At 34.6% G+C, this 18,819-nt stretch overlaps 1 protein-coding gene across 10 annotated transcripts in view; it reads left to right on the top strand.

The window, feature by feature from the left end:
• SMG7 (SMG7 nonsense mediated mRNA decay factor) overlaps positions 1-18,819 on the top strand; it is an 81,662-nt gene that overhangs the window by 48,992 nt on the left and 13,851 nt on the right. For all 10 annotated transcript variants that reach the window (XM_081299696.1, XM_081299695.1, XM_081299703.1 and 7 more), the window contains 8 exons: positions 5,742-5,913; positions 7,395-7,466; positions 8,575-8,725; positions 9,034-9,169; positions 12,394-12,556; positions 12,912-13,068; positions 14,826-14,896; positions 16,458-16,518. In XM_081299696.1, the coding sequence (XP_081155822.1) occupies positions 5,742-5,913; positions 7,395-7,466; positions 8,575-8,725; positions 9,034-9,169; positions 12,394-12,556; positions 12,912-13,068; positions 14,826-14,896; positions 16,458-16,518 (983 nt within the window). The remainder of the gene's footprint in view (positions 1-5,741; positions 5,914-7,394; positions 7,467-8,574; positions 8,726-9,033; positions 9,170-12,393; positions 12,557-12,911; positions 13,069-14,825; positions 14,897-16,457; positions 16,519-18,819) is intronic.

Raw genomic sequence — 18,819 nt, 5'->3', positions numbered from 1 at the left:
TCTTGGGCCAGTTCTATGTTGCTTGCTACCTACCTATATTTGCCTTTATCTTATTCTTTTTTTTTTTTTTTTTTTGTAAGAAAAATAAAAGCATTTCTGTACTGGAAGACATCAATCATTATAGAGGTTATTTATGTTTTATTTAGATCAAAAACATTAATCACAATTCATAATTGAAAGAACTCAAATATAATTCGTATTCTCAAAATTCATTTTCAGTGGTTATGCCAGCTTTTAGCAGTGTAAGCGGATGCTTCTGGAAAGGGAAGACTCTTTACCTTCTGCAGTACATTCAATAGCCATTAGACAGATTGGTTTGTTATCTTAAAATCAATTCTTTTTTATGATGTAATATACATATGACTGGATACTGGTAAATCAAAACAAATATGCAAAGTACATTTTTATTGAGGAACCATGGTATTTATAAAAGTGTTCTGTATGCTGGTGAATAATAAAATCATTCAAATGTCTCAAATATTTTATAAGAGAAAATACATGGACAATTTAATTTTGAAATTAATTTTTTGAAGTTTTTATAAGCATTGACTCTTTCCTACCTGCATTCTACAGGCAGTGGTTGACCAATTATGAATGATAGAATAAGTACCAACAAACTTCTTTATTTTCACATTATGCTTTTTTTAGACTTTTCAGATGTTAACATTATTAAGACTTGCATTTTATTTTGACTTATTTTACCATTGAAACAATTAATAGTGTTACTAACAGTAATGTTTCATACATCTTTCTTGGTTATACGCAGTACAGAGTCATTTACCAGATTAAAGAAGTAGACCAATTCCAGATCATTATATGACCACATAGGCTGAAGTTTTGAATTTTAATCCTTAGTATAATTGCATGCCATTGGAGAGTAATAACATGTTCTGATTTGCATTTTTAAAAGATTACTTGATATTGGAATTGAGGATAGAAGCTAGTTTGGATGGAAAGAAATGAATTTTGAAGTATGGCCAATAGGGCTTCCTCTGATGAACTTGGTTAGGTTTGTGGAATTCAGGGTAAAGGAGTCATCAAAGCTGATAAATCAAAGAGCAGCTAGTTGAATGGTTGTACTGTTTACTAAGATGGGAATCACCAGGAGGAAAGGAACTTTGTCCATGTTAAATTAGAAAGATGCCCATTTGATGTTAAAGGAGGGTTGTCAAATAGGTAATTGCATAAACATGTTTGGAACCCAGTGAAAAGGTAAAAATGTCATGGTCATAAATTTTATGATTACAGTACAGAACCCTTAGTGGGGAACAGGTTTAGCTCAAGAGGAATAACAACTGCAGGTAAAAGAAAATCAGGGAAAGGAGACTTGGGAGCCAAACAAGAACATTTCAGTGAGGAAAGGAAGTGATCAACACTGTTTGAGTGCTGGTAAGAAGTCAATTAAGATTTTAAAAGTGTCCAATTAGATTTGAAAACATTGACATCATTAGTGGGCTTAATAAGTAACATATTTCTTCATTTCTAAAACTTTTTTCATATTCTAATAGAGGTAAGTTTATCATAGACTTTTTAGATTTCAGTATATGACTAACGGCAAGTCACCATTTAATTTACAGTGTTTTTCTTGCCATACTGTATAAAATAATGAATGGCTCATCTTATAACTTATGATTTCAGCAGAGTGGAGATGATAGTCTGATTGGAATAGCATGAAAACTGTGTGTGATCATTCACACTTGGGTTTTGTGCAAAGATCCTTTGATTTCTTAGCTGTTACTTTGTTAACAAATTAAAGCTTAATGCCTGAAGCAGATACGAAATTCCTGGTCAAAGTAAAGATATAACATTCTACTGTAAGTTATTTTTATATATCAAAGAATAGTAGTCCTTACGAAAAAGGGATTAAGTTTCTACATTAGTGAAGGTAATACTCTGTACCTTCATAATCAGTCCTTCATTCTTGGCGTAGAGTGAAGAGCTGAGGAGAAATGGAACAGTATAAAGAGCACTTGATGAGTCGGAAGCCAGGACATATTGTCTAGTACTGTTCTAGTGCTAACTGTGACAGTTTGGGCAAGTCACTGACTTCTATGGTACTTAACTTCCTGATCTGTGAAAAGAGTAGGGTGGGCAATTCTATGATTGGAGTTTGAGGAGAACACAAAGCATTAGTTATTCAGCCTCTACCCTTAGGAGTATCTCCTGGTTAATGCTACAATAAAATGAACTAAACAGCTTCTTATCTTAGCCACACACCTAGTTTTAGGAAACTGCTGCCAAGTACATTAGGATACTTTATAAAGATAGGATACAGGTTCATATATAAAGATAGGATATAGTTTTAGTTTTTTAAAAAAAGCCAAATATACTTTTGTTCAACTTCCTCTTTTTTGGTTCCACCTTGTTATTGCCTCTAAACAAAACAGAGCTGTCTTTCCCAAAACCTTTTTACCAGCAGAACTTTTGTTCTGTTGGATATTTCTACCTATAATTCATGGGTTCTGGCATATTTTATTACAAAGCTGTTCTACATGATTTTTTAAAATCTGTATTTGATTTACTTTTTTTGTGATCTTTCTTTTTGCCTTGCCTAGTTTCCCAGTCTGTTCTTTCAGTAACTACTGAATTCAGTTCTTTATCCTCTCATGTTTTCTTGTTATATTCCAGAGTTTTGGGTTTTGCTTCCCTTTTTTTAAGGGGCCATGGATGTGGGCAGGTGCTTTCTGTTTCCTTACTTCCCACTTTTTAGTGTAATTTTATGTCAGTAAGTTCCTTGCCCATTACAGATGTACAAATACAAGGAAAGATGAAGTGGGTAGTTAATGAGGAAGCACTCACTGGCTTTATATTTCGTTATGGAGGTATCTTAGGAAAAAGGTGGCACCTTTCAGATACTTGAGTTAGGTACTTAGATGGTGTTTTATTTTGGATTGTGAATTCTGTACATGCCAGAGTGATGATAGAATTCAGGTATTTCTAATTCTGTAATCTTAGTCAATCACCAGATATTTGTTCTCACATCCTTATCTGAAAAAAAAAAATGGAACTGTATAGCTACATACACTGTGTTGCTGCTGCTTTATCAAAAGGGTGAGACAAAATAATCTAGGGAATGAAGTTTATTATAGATAATAGAATATTCTATTGATTTATGCTATTCATCCTGCTTTCTTTCTCTCCTTCCCTCTCCTCCTTTCTCTCCCTACCTCTTTTCCTCTTTCCTTTTTCCTCTTTCCTGTCCCTTTTTTCTATCTACCTGACTTGCGCATTTGGCTGTGAGCTCTTCAGGGACACAGATTTTCTTATTCATGTTTGTATTTCTGTTGCTTACCACATTAGTCTTTGCCTGAGAGGGTAAGCAAATCGTAGAATGAATATAATAATATTTAGGAAAAATATTTGAATGAATATATTTCTGAGAGTTTAATAAACGAGAATAGAATGGGAAGAACTGTGTAGGGACCAAGGATTAAGCCCTTGACAAGGTGGGAGGAATGCAGGAAACTGAAAAGATATAATTAGAGAAATATATAAAAGAAAAGCTCAGTGATCAACATTAAGATCTACTGTTTTTTGTTTTTTTTTTTTTTTGTTTTTTTTTTTTTTTGGTTGTTGTTATTGTTATTGGTACTGGGGGTTGGACCCAGATAGTCACATGTGCTAGGTAACCACTCTACCACTGAGCTATACCCCAGCCGCTATACCCCCTTTTTTGGTACTGGAATTGAACCCAGGGGTGCTTGACCACTGAGCCATATCTACAGCCCTTTTTTATATTCTATTTAGAAACCAGGTCTCACTGATTTGCTGAGGCTGGCTTTGAACTCGTGATCCTCCTACCTCAGCCTCCTGAGCTACTGGGATTATACGTGTGCCCAGCTCTTTTTTAGTATATTTTAGTTTGAAACAGGATCTCACTAAGTTGACAGAATCCTCCTGCTTCGGCCTCCTGAGTAAGTGGGATTATAGGCATATTCCCCTATGTCCTTCCTAGATCCACTGTTTTAAATGTTGTCAGAGAGGTCCAATACAATGATTACTTAATAGACGAGCATTGTATTTCACTACTGGGTAGTGAATTATCAGTTTTAGTAAAGCAGTGGTGGATGGTGGAGTGGGAACAGGGTTGTGTAGAAACCAAATAGTAATCAATTCAGGGTGGATAGGAGTTAACAAAGCAGATATGAAAAATGGACTCCTTTGAAGGAATTTGTTTGAGAGGAGGAACTATTAGAAAGTTGCTGGGAAGGATTCTAGGGTCAAAGGAGGGTGTTGGTTTTTTTTTGTTTTGTTTTGTTTTTTTTTTTTTTTTTTGCTATCATATTTCTTTTTTTATAGAAAATCTCGATAGGTTTAGGCCACCAGACAGATGCATGAGAGGTTGGAAATAGATGAAAGAATAGAGCAGTGTGTGGGAGTGATAAGCAGGAGAGAAAAAAGCAAGATATAGCAGGCATGTGCAGGCAGGTGAGTTAGCTCTGACCAGGAGAAAGAGCCCTCACTCTCTGTAGAAAAGGAAGAAAGAATGTAATCTATGTAAGGCCTGTGATAACCATGAGCTCTGTTTTGTATACAAAGAATTAGGCTAGAACTTTAAAATGTCAGATAACAAATACCTTAGCTTTTATTTAAGTGACGTTTATAACCAACTAGTCTTTAATGGATTTTGTGTGTTTTTGAGAGAAGTAAATATATGACTTTATGGAATTTCTTGCTTTGCTTTGGTACAGTTCTTTTTTTAAGTGCTTCTGTTCCTCTTAAATGCACATCCTAGAATGTTGTAATATTTGAGAATCCAAAAGATGATTTATAATAAATGATATTAGTTATCCTATCAAAGATTACCATATAATTTTCATATAGTTCTCGCCTCAGGTCTTAGCAGTATGTATTAATAAATATACGTAGACTTTACTGCTAAAACACTTCTTTCTTTTTTTTTAATTTTTATTATTAGTTGTTCAAAACATTACATAGTTCTTGACATATCATATTTTATACATTTGATTCAAGTGGGTTATGAACTCCCATTTTTACCCCGTATACAGATTGCAGAATCACATCGGTTACACATCCACGTTTTTACATACTGCCATACTAGTGTCTATTGTATTCTGCTGCCTTTCCTATCCTCTACTATCCCCCTTCCCCTCCCCTCCCCTCCCATCTTCTCTCTCTACCCCATCTACTGTAATTCATTTCTCCCCCTTGTTTTTTTTTTTTCCCCTCACTTCCTCTTATATGTTTTGTATAACCATGAGGGTCTCCTTCCATTTCCATGCAATTTCCCTTCTCTCTCCCTTTCCCTCCCACCTCTCATCCCTGTTTAATGTTAATCTTCTTCTCATGCTCTTCGTCCCTGCTCTGTTCTTAGTTGTTCTCCTTATATCAAAGAAGACATTTGACATTTGTTTTTTAGGGATTGGCTAGCTTCACTTACCATAATCTGCTCTAGTGCCATCCATTTCCCTGCAAATGCCATGATTTTGTCATTTTTTAGTGCAGAGTAATACTCCATTGTGTATAAATGCCACATTTTTTTTTATACGTTCATCTATTGAAGGGCATCTAGGTTGGTTCCACAGTCTAGCTATTGTGAATTGTGCTGCTATGAACATCGATGTATCAGTATCCCTATAGTACGCTCTTTTAAGGTCTTTAGGGAATAGTCCAAGAAGGGGAATAGCTGGGTCAAATGGTGGTTCCATTCCCAGCTTTCCAAGGAATCTCCATACTGCTTTCCAAATTTCTATTAAGTTTTGCTTATGTTTTTCTTTCAGTTATTACAAGAACTGTGTACAGTGTTTAATGTAGATTTACCATGCCGTGTGAAGTCTTCCCAGTTGGGAATTATCAGCAATAAACAGATGCATACCAGCGCCATAGTGAAGCCACAGTCTAGCTCCTGTTCCTATATCTGCCAGCACTGCCTCGTCCACCTTGGAGACATTGGTGAGCCTTTGGTGTAAAGAAATTCATAGGGCTGGGGATGTGGCTCAAGCGGTAGCGCGCTCGCCTGGCATGGGGGCGGCCCGGGTTCAATCCTCAGCACCACATACAAACAAAGATGTTGTGTTCACCAAAAACTAAAAAATAAATATTAAAAATTCTCTCTCTCTCTCTCTCTCTAAAAAAAAATTAAAAAAAACAAAAAAAAAGAGAAGGAAAAAAAGAAATTCATAATATATTCATTCCTTTCTTTTTTTGGAGTAGTCATAGGAAAAAACTTTTCCTTTAGACTGTAAGTATGTGCATGTAATTTAGATTATCATAAGAGGAAATTATGAAATGTATTTTTAGGAACTTAGAATTTCTCAAGGTTTTGGGATTGTCAGATAATCTTGAAAATAATTTTTATATTAAGATTTAAATTTTATTTACACTTTATGCAGGTGTAGAAAAATAATAAGCAGCAAAAATGTAATCAGAACAAAATTTTTCAAAGTGATACCATATTTTCTAAGTTGAAAGTCTGTACTCTTTTGGAATAAATAGTTTGTAAGTTATTTCTTCTAGAGCTAAATTCCCTTATTTTCCTTCTTACTAGTGTGTTAAAAGCTCATTTTTAACTTTGCTTCCTTTTTAAAAGATAAATGTGTATTTCCATTACATGTATTTTATCTGAGTATTATATTACTTACTTATTCTTGTTATTCCTTTAAGGTGACCTAAAAAGGTTATAAAACAAATTAACTATAGGATTATGTTTTGCTTGTTGTCCTCAAAATAACAAGAAATGGAAAACTTTTTTTTTTTGTTTTTTTTTTTTTTTTGTTTACAGATATTAGGTTTCTTAATGTCTTAAATCAGTGACTCCATGAGAGGAGTTACATCAAAATAAGCAGTTGAGTTCTTCAAGGAGATTCAGGGATAGTATGTTTGAGTTGTTTTTGCTTTCAGTGTATTCTTTGCACACACATACTTAATATTGCAGTAGATTATAAGGCATTTTTCAAAAATCACTTTATAAGATATTGAAGAACTACATAATTCTCAGATCATATTGTATAGTGGTTTTTTTTTTTTGTTTGTTTTGTTTTGTTTTTAAGTTCCATATAAGTCACCCCTTCTTGTGGGCCGGCTCCAGGTCACCAGCATAGTCCATAGTGGGAGCTGGTGATGCATGACACTGGAGGACCTGAAAATGGGGGCTAGGTAAGCTTTAAAATTGGTTACATGCTGACTGTCCCAAATAGGGAAGGCAGATGGACACTTCACACATAATCCTATAGTTCATTTGTTTTAAAGTTTTTCTGTCTGTAGTGATCTTAAAATTAATTCTAATGCCTTTATTATCTTTAGATAATTTAAAATGCTAACTGCTTGGAAATGCCCTCCTGGTGGTGTGTGCGCGCGCGCGCGCGTGTGTGTGTGTGTGTGTGTGTGTGTGTGTGTGTGTGTGTTTAACTAAATTCTCTTTCTCTTATTCTTAGCTCGATATAGAAACCAGACCAGCCAGGCAGAGTCCTACTATAGGCATGCAGCTCAGCTTGTCCCCTCCAATGGTAAGTGGGTCTGTCAACTGGAGGTTGGCCATGACACTTTGTGACACTTTGTTATTTATAGCACTATAACGGATAACTAAAGGCTCATCTTTCAAGTTTTATAAAAGCAATAGATGTTGAGTTTGGATATTGAGTTTTGTAATTGCCCTTTAAAGTGTACATTCCATATAAGTGAGATAAAAAAGTTTCAAATAAGATTACTTTTGTTAGTAAAATAACAGAATTAATTAATGTAATCTAATATTGTTTCTATATCTGTAGCTTCCTCAATTGCTTGTGGAATAGTTCTCTTTAATACTACCATTTCCCCCTTTGGAAATGATCAGTTATCTAAAAACTAGTACTTTATCTTTTGGTGGTCCCAAAATAGTCATTATCAGTGATTCTGTATTTATTTAATGGATTTATTTTTATGTGATGCTGAGGATGCTAGTGCTTCACACATACTGGGCAAGTGCTCTACCACTGACCTGTAACTCTAGCCCTAGCAGTGATTCTTGAATTAAAGAAATTGCATCATATACTTAATGATTTAAATCATTGGTGTTAAGCCATGATGAAATTCCTTTTAATTCTAGAAGAATCTAAAGTAGGGTTGGTAGTCTGGCCATACCATTCATTTCGTATTGTCTTTGGCTGTATCACTGAGTGATTGTGATAGAGACCCTTTGGCCTGCAGAGCAAAAAAATACTTACTAGCTAGCCCTTTGTGAACCCTTATTTGAAATGCTTATCATGGGTTGGGGTTGTAGCTTAGCGTAGCACACTTGCCTAGCATACTTGAGGCACTGGGTTAGATTCTCCGCACCACATACAAATAAGTGAAAATAAAAGTCCATCAACAATTAAAAAATATTAAAAAAAAAAAAAGAAAAATGCTTTTCGTGCTCTCCACCCTAAATATATGACTTTTAAACGTATACATGATAGTACATATCATTGTTAAAGTATGCTGTTTCACATTATGTTCATTTGTAATTAGTCATGAGATTTGTCTTATAGAATACTTGCCATTATTAATTTAAGGATTTAAAAACTGAACATTTGTATTCTGATAGCAAGACTGTGGTTCTTGGGTTATTTTAGAATCTGAACTTTTCTCCTTTAGGTCAGCCTTACAATCAGTTGGCTATCTTAGCTTCTTCCAAAGGAGACCACCTGACCACAATTTTCTACTACTGCAGAAGCATTGCTGTGAAGTTCCCTTTCCCAGCTGCCTCCACGAATCTACAAAAAGCACTTTCTAAAGCACTGGAAAGGTAGGGTTGAAACCCCCCGCCCCATGAGAGGCGTACAGGAAATAATAGTCAGTGACCTGTGCTTCTCTTCTTTCATTCCTAAACCTATAGATGCTTCATAATAGTATGTGTACAGTCACTGAGTTTTACCCAGTGTCTGATTTGTTCCCAGCCAAATACTTATCTGAAGTTGAAAAGTTAATTAAATGTGCAACTCTTGCCTCACGCATCAGGTGCTCAAATAACTTGTTCTTGCAAGCCCAACCTCTTTTAGGTGGTTTTATTATATTTTACTCTTAAGATTCACAAAAGTTTTTCTTTCTTTTCAGCCAGGATGAGGTGAAAACCAAATGGGGTGTTTCTGACTTCATTAAGGCTTTTATTAAATTCCATGGTCATGTATACCTGAGTAAGAGCTTGGAGAAGCTGAGCCCTCTTCGAGAGAAATTGGAAGAACAGTTTAAGGTTAGATTTCAAAAATAGAGAAATTTTTTTGTCTAAATCAGAAAGGCTAACATTTGGAGAAAACTGACTCCTGGTTCTATGACAAAACTTAACCAAGGTATTGGTAAAAATTAAATTGGAAGAATAGGAAATTCTTGCATATACATTTCGTCATTTAAACTGAAGTATAATATCAAAAGAAATAGAGTAGCGATGTTTTAATTGAGTAGCTGCCATTTGGCAAAAAGTGTTAACTCTTCATTCTTGTTTGGAAAGTATTACTTTAGTTGGTTTTGCATTCTTAGATATGATTCTAATGCCTATTTTATAGACATTGCCATTCTACAAACCATTCTCATTGTTCTTAATGTGCTTCAATCTGTCAGGTGTTTTGGTAGTTTGAAGGAAAGTAATGAGAACTTCACCAACAAAAATACTTATTTTACTAATTATATAAGGAAATAAAATTAAATAACCTTTGTTCTATTTATATAAGAAAATGACCTTTTTTTTTACTATATTGAGAAATTATTTGTTTAAATGTAGTGTAATACATAAAATAGAGATAGTCAAATTTAAGTATTAACTTTTATTTTTAATTAATATATGCAACAAATGTTAAGTATCAGTCATTGTTTTAGGCACTGGGATCAAGAGCACAAAAGACAAATCTCAACATTTTATATTTCTTGATTATTTCTTTCTTTCTGTATACTTGGGGAATTGTCTAACTACCTGACAGTTCCTATAATTTATGTGGATACTTCAAACATAATCCTATAGTTCATTTGTTTTAAAGTTTTTCTGTCTTAGTGATCTTAAAATTAATTTTAATGTGTTTATTATCTTTAGAATTTAATAATTGCTTGGAAATGCCCTCCTGGTGGTGGCGGTGGTTGTATGAAAGTCTCCCATTCTAATATGTTTTCGAACATAGACTGTTAAAGGCGTGGATTATCCAGATATAGTCATTTGAAGTAGTTTTAAAGATTATAATTTTTTTGTTGGTACTTGATATGTATAACAGATTCTAATAGAAATTGTTTTAAAATAAACTTTTGGGATACCCTCCTTTCTCTGTTTCTCCTAATGGCTTATTTTAATCTTAGCTCATGATATATCATTTGTTGGGTTGGATATGTGAAAGGAACAACCTAACTTGATGATGCTCTGGGCTATTTAGCCTGGAAAAGATCAAAAAATCTAACTAGATTTTTAATAAGTATTCGTATATATGAAGGATTATTTAAAGAGAATATACCTTTGTCTTTCTTGAAGTCAAAACGAAAATTTTTAAGTTGAGAGCTATAGGTAACTGAGGGAGAGTGTGGATTCTCCTTTTTTGGAGATTTTAGGTATCAGATTGACAGTCATCTGTCTTGCATGATTTAGATAAAATTCAAATTAAAGGGCAAGTCATTGGGCTAGTTGACATCTTGAGATTGCTTCTAGCTCTGATTCTATGAGAGCTGCATTAATGTGATCTTCACTGTGTAGTTTTTCTAGTTTGAACCCAGTCAGTTTTGCATTTAGTAGAACCTCAAATGCTAATATTTTCTCAATATATATATTTCTGTAGGTAAGAATGTAGATGGAAAAAGAAAAAAGAATGTAGATGGCCAGTTGCTAAAATATACTTTGAAGTATCATCACCAACACATGGGATTAGCAGGTCTATTTGAAACCTTACCCATTATGTTAGCTTTTTATTACTGTGGCAAAACACCTGAGATAATCAACTGAAAAAGAGGAAAGTTTGGAACTTTTAGTCCAATAGTTGGTTGGTTCATTGATTTGGGGCCTGTGGCAAAGCAGTCAGTACACATCGTCGTGGGAGCATGAAAGGAAGCTGCTCACCTTATGGCTCTTGGGAAACAAAGAGGTGAAGAGGCTGGAGTCCCAGTGTCCCCTTAGGATCACACCCCCAGAGATTTGACTTGCTTCCACTAGGACCCACCTCCTAGATTTTCTTCCACCTACCAATAGCACCACAGGCTGGGGACCAAGCCTTCAGCACATGGGCTTTTGGGGGACATCCAAGTTCCAAACTACAAGATCCAGCTTTAAAATAACAGAATAATCTTGTTAGAATCAAATTTTAGCATAGTGGATTAAATTTCTAAAAGTGTTTCTAAAACATGTAGGTAATTAATATCATCCTCATATAAACTTCAGGGTACTGAACTCACAGTGTCATCTGTGTAAACAGTTTGCTTATTTAGAAGACTGGATCTAGAGGTTGAAGGAGAACTTTTGTGTAAAAATTCTGGAGAACCGGTAGAATTTTAGGAAATTTTGGGGAAAGAAAGAGAAATGCTTTGTGGCCTTTAGAGAAGGGATGAGCATTGTAGATAAAGACAATGGGATGGCAGATTGCAAGGGGGCTGAGAATTGTGATAGAAAAAATAGAATGGATTGTGTTTTTCTACAGTAATAATGTGAAAGACTTTGCTTAGAATTGCAGAGATTACTCTGGATATTTCAGATTCTTAAACTATATAGAAACAAAAACTCAGAATAGTCAAAGGCAACTGTGAATCTGGGTATATTCTTTTATTGCTGCTGATATAGCTGTAAGTAAAGGTTGTTATTTCTAACCATAAGATTAGAGATGCAAATTGCTGCTCTCTCCAAAACCTTTCCCTGGGGAGGGAAGGAAGCTGACTGTAGTTAAGGTAGGGTGAAACCAGTGTAATGCTTCTGGTAGCTATCAACTTTGTTAAGAACTTCTCTTTGAAAAGTATTTTACTGGGGGATAGTCTAAAACTATTGAGATATTAAAGTAGAAGGGTAATTACGTTGAGGCCACCAGCTGAGAGTATCGGGTGACAACAACTTTGTAAATGCTGTTGATCAGATCAAATAAATTTCTTTATGTGCTTTCTATAATTATTGGTATTTTAATATATTTGTATCTTTTATAAAACAATATCTAATGAATTAAACTGTGTAAAGTTATGGATAGATCCCTGCCCAAAACTTTTTTCTCAAGTCATATTTACAAATGTGTAGTTTCTTAGGATAAAAAGATTGTTTGACAAACAACTCAGTAGTTTCTGGATTAATTCATTTGAGAATTATTCAGATTGGGAAATGTTAGACCCAATTAAAATACTGGGATGAAAAGTGAAACAATTTACTCATCTGTAATTCTATTACCCATGTGGTCTTAAGTGCAGACTACCAGTCTTTAATTCAAATTCTTTTCTTAATAATATACCAGTATTTTTTGTCCTCTTTTACAGAGACTGCTATTCCAAAAAGCTTTCAACTCTCAGCAGTTAGTTCACGTCACTGTCATTAACCTATTTCAACTTCATCACCTTCGTGACTTTAGTAATGAAACGGAGCAGCATAGTTACAGCCAAGATGAACAGCTATGTTGGACACAATTGCTGGCCCTCTTTAGTGAGTATTACATCATTCAACTTTGACAGGCATCATCTTCTTGGAAAAGCAAAATCTTCAGCATTTTCATCAGTGTAGCAAAACAGAATGATGTACAAAAATGTGTTCTGTTTTTGTTAATATTAAATCAGGAGCCCCAGACCCCAAGTTCTTTCCTTTTTACTTGATGATATCCCCTCACCAACTTTACAACATTTTAACATGGAAAAAAAAAAATGCCCTTTTAGGAAGAAACTTGAAAATCCTTGCATATTCAGTAGAATATAGGAGGAGGAGACTCATAATGACATTTTAATTTAGATTGGTATGCAGTTTCAAATATCTTATGCTTTGTGAATACATTTTTTTCTTTAAGTGTCTTTTCTTGGCATCCTGTGCAAGTGTCCTCTGCAGAATGAGTCTCAGGAGGAGTCCTACAATGCCTATCCCCTTCCTGCGGTCAAGGTCTCCATGGACTGGCTAAGACTCAGACCCAGAGTCTTTCAGGAGGCAGTGGTAGATGAAAGACAGTAGTAAGTGTTTTGTAATTTCATCGTAGCTTGTATGCTTTGTTTGTTTGATATTCATAGATATGTGAAAACTGCCTTCTGAAACACAACAATTCAAACAACACAACATTCAAACAATAGAAGACTTTGTATTTTCTGCCTACACTCTGGAAATTGAACTAAAAACCTCTTTGTGTGCTTCCCATTTATTTGTTTGAATTCTTCATGTGAGGCACAGTCTTAAGAATTTGTGCTTCTCTCTGCCCTTCCCTGTTCCCAGTTACCATCCTGAGGAAAAGATAATTTTCACATTTCAAGATGAACTTGACATACAATCAGTTTGTTTCTTATCAAATACCTTGTGCCTCAGTTTTTTGTTCAGGAAAAGGGATTATAAAGGGATTCTTAATTCTTTCATTATTTTCTGTATGTTAAAACTATTTGATGTTGCTTTATAATAACACCCAATTTGAATTGTATTTATTTTAATCACAGAAGATTGAAAGCTATTTTTACTCTTACCATTTTCTCTGTGATCTGTATTCAAAGTAATTCTGACAGAACTGTTGACTTCACAGTGACAAATGAAAACTTTCAATTTACCTTTGAGTATTAGAGGTAAATACCTTCAAGAAGGCTTTGCAGTGAATAGGAAGTTCCTTCCCTGTGTGTTTTGGTGGTAAATTTAAGGAAAATCTCTGAAATTGCTATCTGTGGCCCATCACATTGACGAAGATCACAACTTAAGAAAAGGCCTCATTCAAAACCCTGTGATTCCTCTACTTCATAATTCTCTTTCCTTTTTTCTCTCACCTAACTGTAAGCTAGCTCCATCACTTTTGACATTATTAGTGGAGTTTGGGAACATAGCACCACGTTGTATACATCTCCTCTTAATATTTGCAAAGGTATTTGTTATATAGATATCTAGGCGCTGTCTCGAATAAAATTTTTTTCTTAACCTAGGCTATATTCACAAAATATTGGGATATTATAAAACTTTTGAAGTTGTTTATTCAATATGAAATTTAATTTCAATTAAACTATGACAAATCAAAAAACCTAGGCTATACAGTTTTATATATGTAGAATTCAAACTTCTGTTTGGTTTAATAAATTGTATCCGTAATACTGTAAAAGAAGTCTGTTTTATTATTTACATATAGGGTTTTTGTGTTTATGGACAGGGATGGCCGTTTCTGTATAAAGGCCTTGTTCCTATACAATTATCCTATTGGCCCAGAGTTTAGAGATGATATTGAGCAGAGTAGACTTTTTTGTGTGTATACCATAAGGAAGAAGGCATTATTTATCATTTAGAAGAGAGTGATTTGAATGTGATGTGCCCTCACCCCATCACAGGTTAAAAGATCTACCAGTAGGTCCCACAGCTGCTAATATGTTTTTTAAAAAAAAAAAAAAATATATATATATATATATATATATATAAAAACGCAATATCTTTTCTTTTTCTGGTTAGAATTTTCTCAATAAACATCAATTTTCAGTGTTTAAAACTAATATCATTTTTGCTGTTTGTTAAATAAGAAACCTGGAAAACAATCTTCAGTAGTATGTCTCTGTCATGGAAATTTGACTCTTCTGGGTACATCTTTATAGCGATATCTTTGAAAATATATTTTAGGGATTAATACAAACTTGAAATGTTGAAAAGGAAAAATACATTAAGACTAGTTCCTGTAGACATCATTTTCATGGTTTGTGAGTATTCTAATTATCTTGTATAAAAATTAAATTCGAAATATTTCTTTAATTTACAGCATTTGGCCCTGGCTAATTTCTCTTCTAAATAGTTTCCATCCGCACGAAGAGGATCTCTCAAGTACTAATGGTAACAATGAATTTTTGCTATAGTTTCTCTATCACTAATGGTGCGTTTAAGGCCAGAGAAAAATAGGTTTTTGGTGAGAAGTCTTTGACTTTAAATTCAGTATTTTAGAAGAGACTTTGAGCTCTATACAGATTAAGTGGGTGAAAGTAGAGATGATGTTCTTCAAGCGTCTTTTTGGTTTTTTTTTTTAGTTGTATATGGACAGCATGTCTTTATTTGTTCATGGGTGTGGGGGTGGGGGGGGTGCATACCAGGGATTGAACTCAGGGGCACTTGACCACTGAGCCATATCCCCAGTCCTATTTTGTATTTTTATTAGAGATAGGGTCTCACTGAGTTGCTTAGCGCCTCGCTAAATTGCTGAGGCTGGCTTTGAACTTGTGATCCTCCTGCCCCCTCCTCCCAAGCCACTGTCATTAAAGGCATGTGCCATTGTGCCCAGCCTTATTTGTTCATTTTCATGTGGTACTAAGGATCGAACACAACACATTCCTCACACATACTAACCAAGTGCTCTACCACTGACCTATAGCCCCAGCCCCTCAAGCAGCTTATTCTTGCTCAGCCACATTTGAGTAGGAGTTCAGAGAGTAAAAGAATATCTTTAAAGTATTTCCATCTTTCTTTCCTCTTCATTCATACTATTTAAAGGGATGGGGGTGTTAAGAATATCACTCTGTCAAATTAATACCTACTCATCAGAAAATTTGGCACTTGTAAACACACACACACACACACACACACACACACACACACACTGCCCATAGTTATCCTGTAGTACTTTGTACCATTAACATGATAGTATATTTTCTCCAAGCCTCTTTCTTATAGGTAACAATGTAATGTATGATATCAGATACTGCTGTGTACCTGCTTTTAAAATTAACATTTTATTGTTAAGACTCTTTCACTAAGCATTTTGAAAACAACTTTCACTGACTTCATGGTATTGTATCCTATATATGTGCCATAATCTATTTACTCAGTGTCTATGACTTTTAATATTTTCTCCCTTAATAAGTAGTGCTGCATTGAGCAACATATAGCTTGACTCCTTTCTGATTATCTTCCATTAGATCAGTAATCCTCAATGCTAACTTGCAAGTGAATCCCCTGGATCTTGTTCAAATTCAACATGATTCAGTAGGTTGAGAGGGGGCCCAAGAATCTGTTAAGTTCTTGGTGATATGAATGTTGCTCATCAATACTTGGAGTTAAAGGAGATAAATGATATAAATATTGGGATTACTAAATCTGAGGCTAAGAATTTTTAGAAATGCTGATAATAAAGTCTGTATACCCATCCTCCTGAGCATTGACTATTAGGTGAATAGTAGAAGAATGCTAGGCTCCAAAGGTAACATACTCTGGGATTTTGATGGGTAAGTTATTTTTATCAAGATTACTATGAAGATTACAGAATCGAGCATTACAGATACTTTCTTTGCATATTTATTTTATTTTATCCTTAAAATTTAGTGAGCATTGTTTGAATAATAATATTTTAATTAAAATACTAAATAAATGAAATTTTAATAAAATAAAAATTTGCTCCCTTTAGCTACACCACTTCCAGAGGAGTTTGAGTTACAAGGATTCTTGGCTTTGAGACCTTCTTTCAGGTAGGTGGCTGCTGAAGGAGGTTTATTGCATTGCTAGTGGTTGCAGTATTATAATTAAAAAGAATTAGGTTTGCGTGTAGAACCTTTGCTCTGTTCTTATTTCATAACAAAAACTAATAATGACAGTGTGTTGATGTGAAATGGATTCATGTATGTCATGTCTTTAATTCCTGTATAATACCAATACTAAGTGTTTAAGAAAGGAATGGAAAAGAAAATTGCTTCTCCAAGTAATATTTTTTCACTGAATGATATGAACTTTCAAACTTTTCTTGAAATTAGAGGGTAAATGTCAAAAAGGGAAACAGATGTAAACCAAAGGTTATTACTTGTAATCTGGTTTTCCCAGTTATCTTATGTCTCTTGGTCCCATCCCTTTCTACCTCCTCTGGCGCCTTCATTCATCTTTTACTCCTCTCCATATCATTTTTCTTTTTCTTTCTTTATTCTTTTTTTTTTTTAAACCAAACACTTCCCTTCAGCCTAGTATCACTTATGTATGCTCCATTCTTTTACATAAAATAAAGCTGGACTCAGTGGTACATGCTCTATAATCCCAGACACACAGGATGCTGGGTCAGGAGGATCACAAATTTGAGGCCAGCTTCAGCAACTTTGCAAGACCTTGTCTCAAAATTAAAAAAATAAAAAAGGAGCTGGGGATATAGCATCCCTGGTATTACCCCCAGTACCTCAAATATAAATTAAATAAATTAATTAATTAATAAATTTACAACCCCCATCTTCATTGTTATCTTTTCTCTTCATTAAACTTTTTAAAATTAGTTTGAGCTAACCATGTTGACCCATCTTCAACTTTTATTCATTTCTCAGCCTTCAGCAACTTAGAACTGTCAGTGCCCTCCTAGATACCAAATTTCTGGGGCTGTTGCATAATTTTCATCCTTTTTTAATCTCCAGCATTGAATATATTGATCCCCTTTCTTGACAAAACCTTGGGGGGCTCTGTGGCATTACTCTTCTTCTCCCGCCTTTCGTCTTTTTCACTCTTTCTTTTGCACCACACATGTTAAATGTTGTTATCCAGGATTCTCTCCTTGTTCTTTCCTTCCCACTTTCTCCATTCTCCCTGGTGATCAGATCCATCCTTGTCTTGAGTTTTTATCTTGTTTTGTAATTCCCAAAGTTTTACTTCTGAGTTCTTTTTTTTTTTTAATAGTTTTTTTCTCAGCCCATATTAGGACTGATTTTTTTTTTTAAGAGAGAGAGAGAGAGAGAATTTTTTTTTTTTAATATTTATTTTTTAGTTTTCGGCGGACACAACATCTTTGTTTGTATGTGGTGCTGAGGATCAAACCCGGGCTGCACGCATGCCAGGCGAGCATGCTACCGCTTGAGCCACATCCCCAGCCTCTACTTCTGAGTTCTCTTGGAATTTGGATTCCTATTTTTAAAAATCTAATGACCCTTATACATTTTAAGCTATATTATGCCCAAAATTGAATTTATATTTTCCTATCTGGTCATTAAAGTTAATCTTCTTTATTTTTATAACTGTGCTTGTGTAGACCAAGCTAGAAATTGTCAACCAGGCTAGAAATCAGAAAAGCTCTTGTTTTTGTTAATATTTCTCACCAAGTTTATGAATTCTGTGGCCAAAATGCCTGTCAGCTTCATCACCTTTTATTTCCCCGTAATTCAGGTTTTTATCACCATTTACTTGGAGCATAAGAAGCCTCTTACAGTTCTCTTCCTATAGCTCCTACTGCTTCCAGAATTATTTTTTTTTCCAAATGTAAAACTGATGCTGTTCCATGACTAATCTAAAAACTTAGAATCTAAAACTTAGATTCACCCATCCCCAGTCACTGCAGTATTTCTTTCAGGTCGGTGTCCCAAGTTCTAATATTATTTAGCTTAGTTTTTCAGATTTATTTTCACCTGCTTTCTTCCCTTACCTCCGGTACTTATACACACCATGCACTCACTGTGTTTTATTCTAGGTTAGCTCTGTATTTTTATTTCTCCGTACACCTTATTCATGCTGTGCCTAGAACATTCCCTCCTCTTCTCCGGCCCTTCCCCTACTAGCTTGGTAAGCAGTTATCCTATCTGCTAACATCCAGCTCAGTGTCATTTTCTCTGAAACCCTTCCAGAATTGCTGAGAAGGATCTCATCCTTATTTTACTTTGTTCCCTTATTCTTTGCATAGTTTTTACTATAAGATTGAATCATAATGTATTTATCAGATTGAATCATAATTATAGCTGATGTCCTCCAACTCCTCCCTACTGCCTAACCTTTTTTTTTTTGAAAGTGTAGTGAGAAGAGAACTGAAA

The sequence above is a fragment of the Spermophilus citellus genome (assembly GCF_964194105.1).
Source record: "Spermophilus citellus genome assembly, chromosome: 6".
NCBI classification, from domain to species: Eukaryota; Metazoa; Chordata; class Mammalia; order Rodentia; family Sciuridae; genus Spermophilus; species Spermophilus citellus.
Note: the sequence above shows the minus strand (reverse complement) of the source record. Positions and strands in the feature narration are given on the sequence as shown.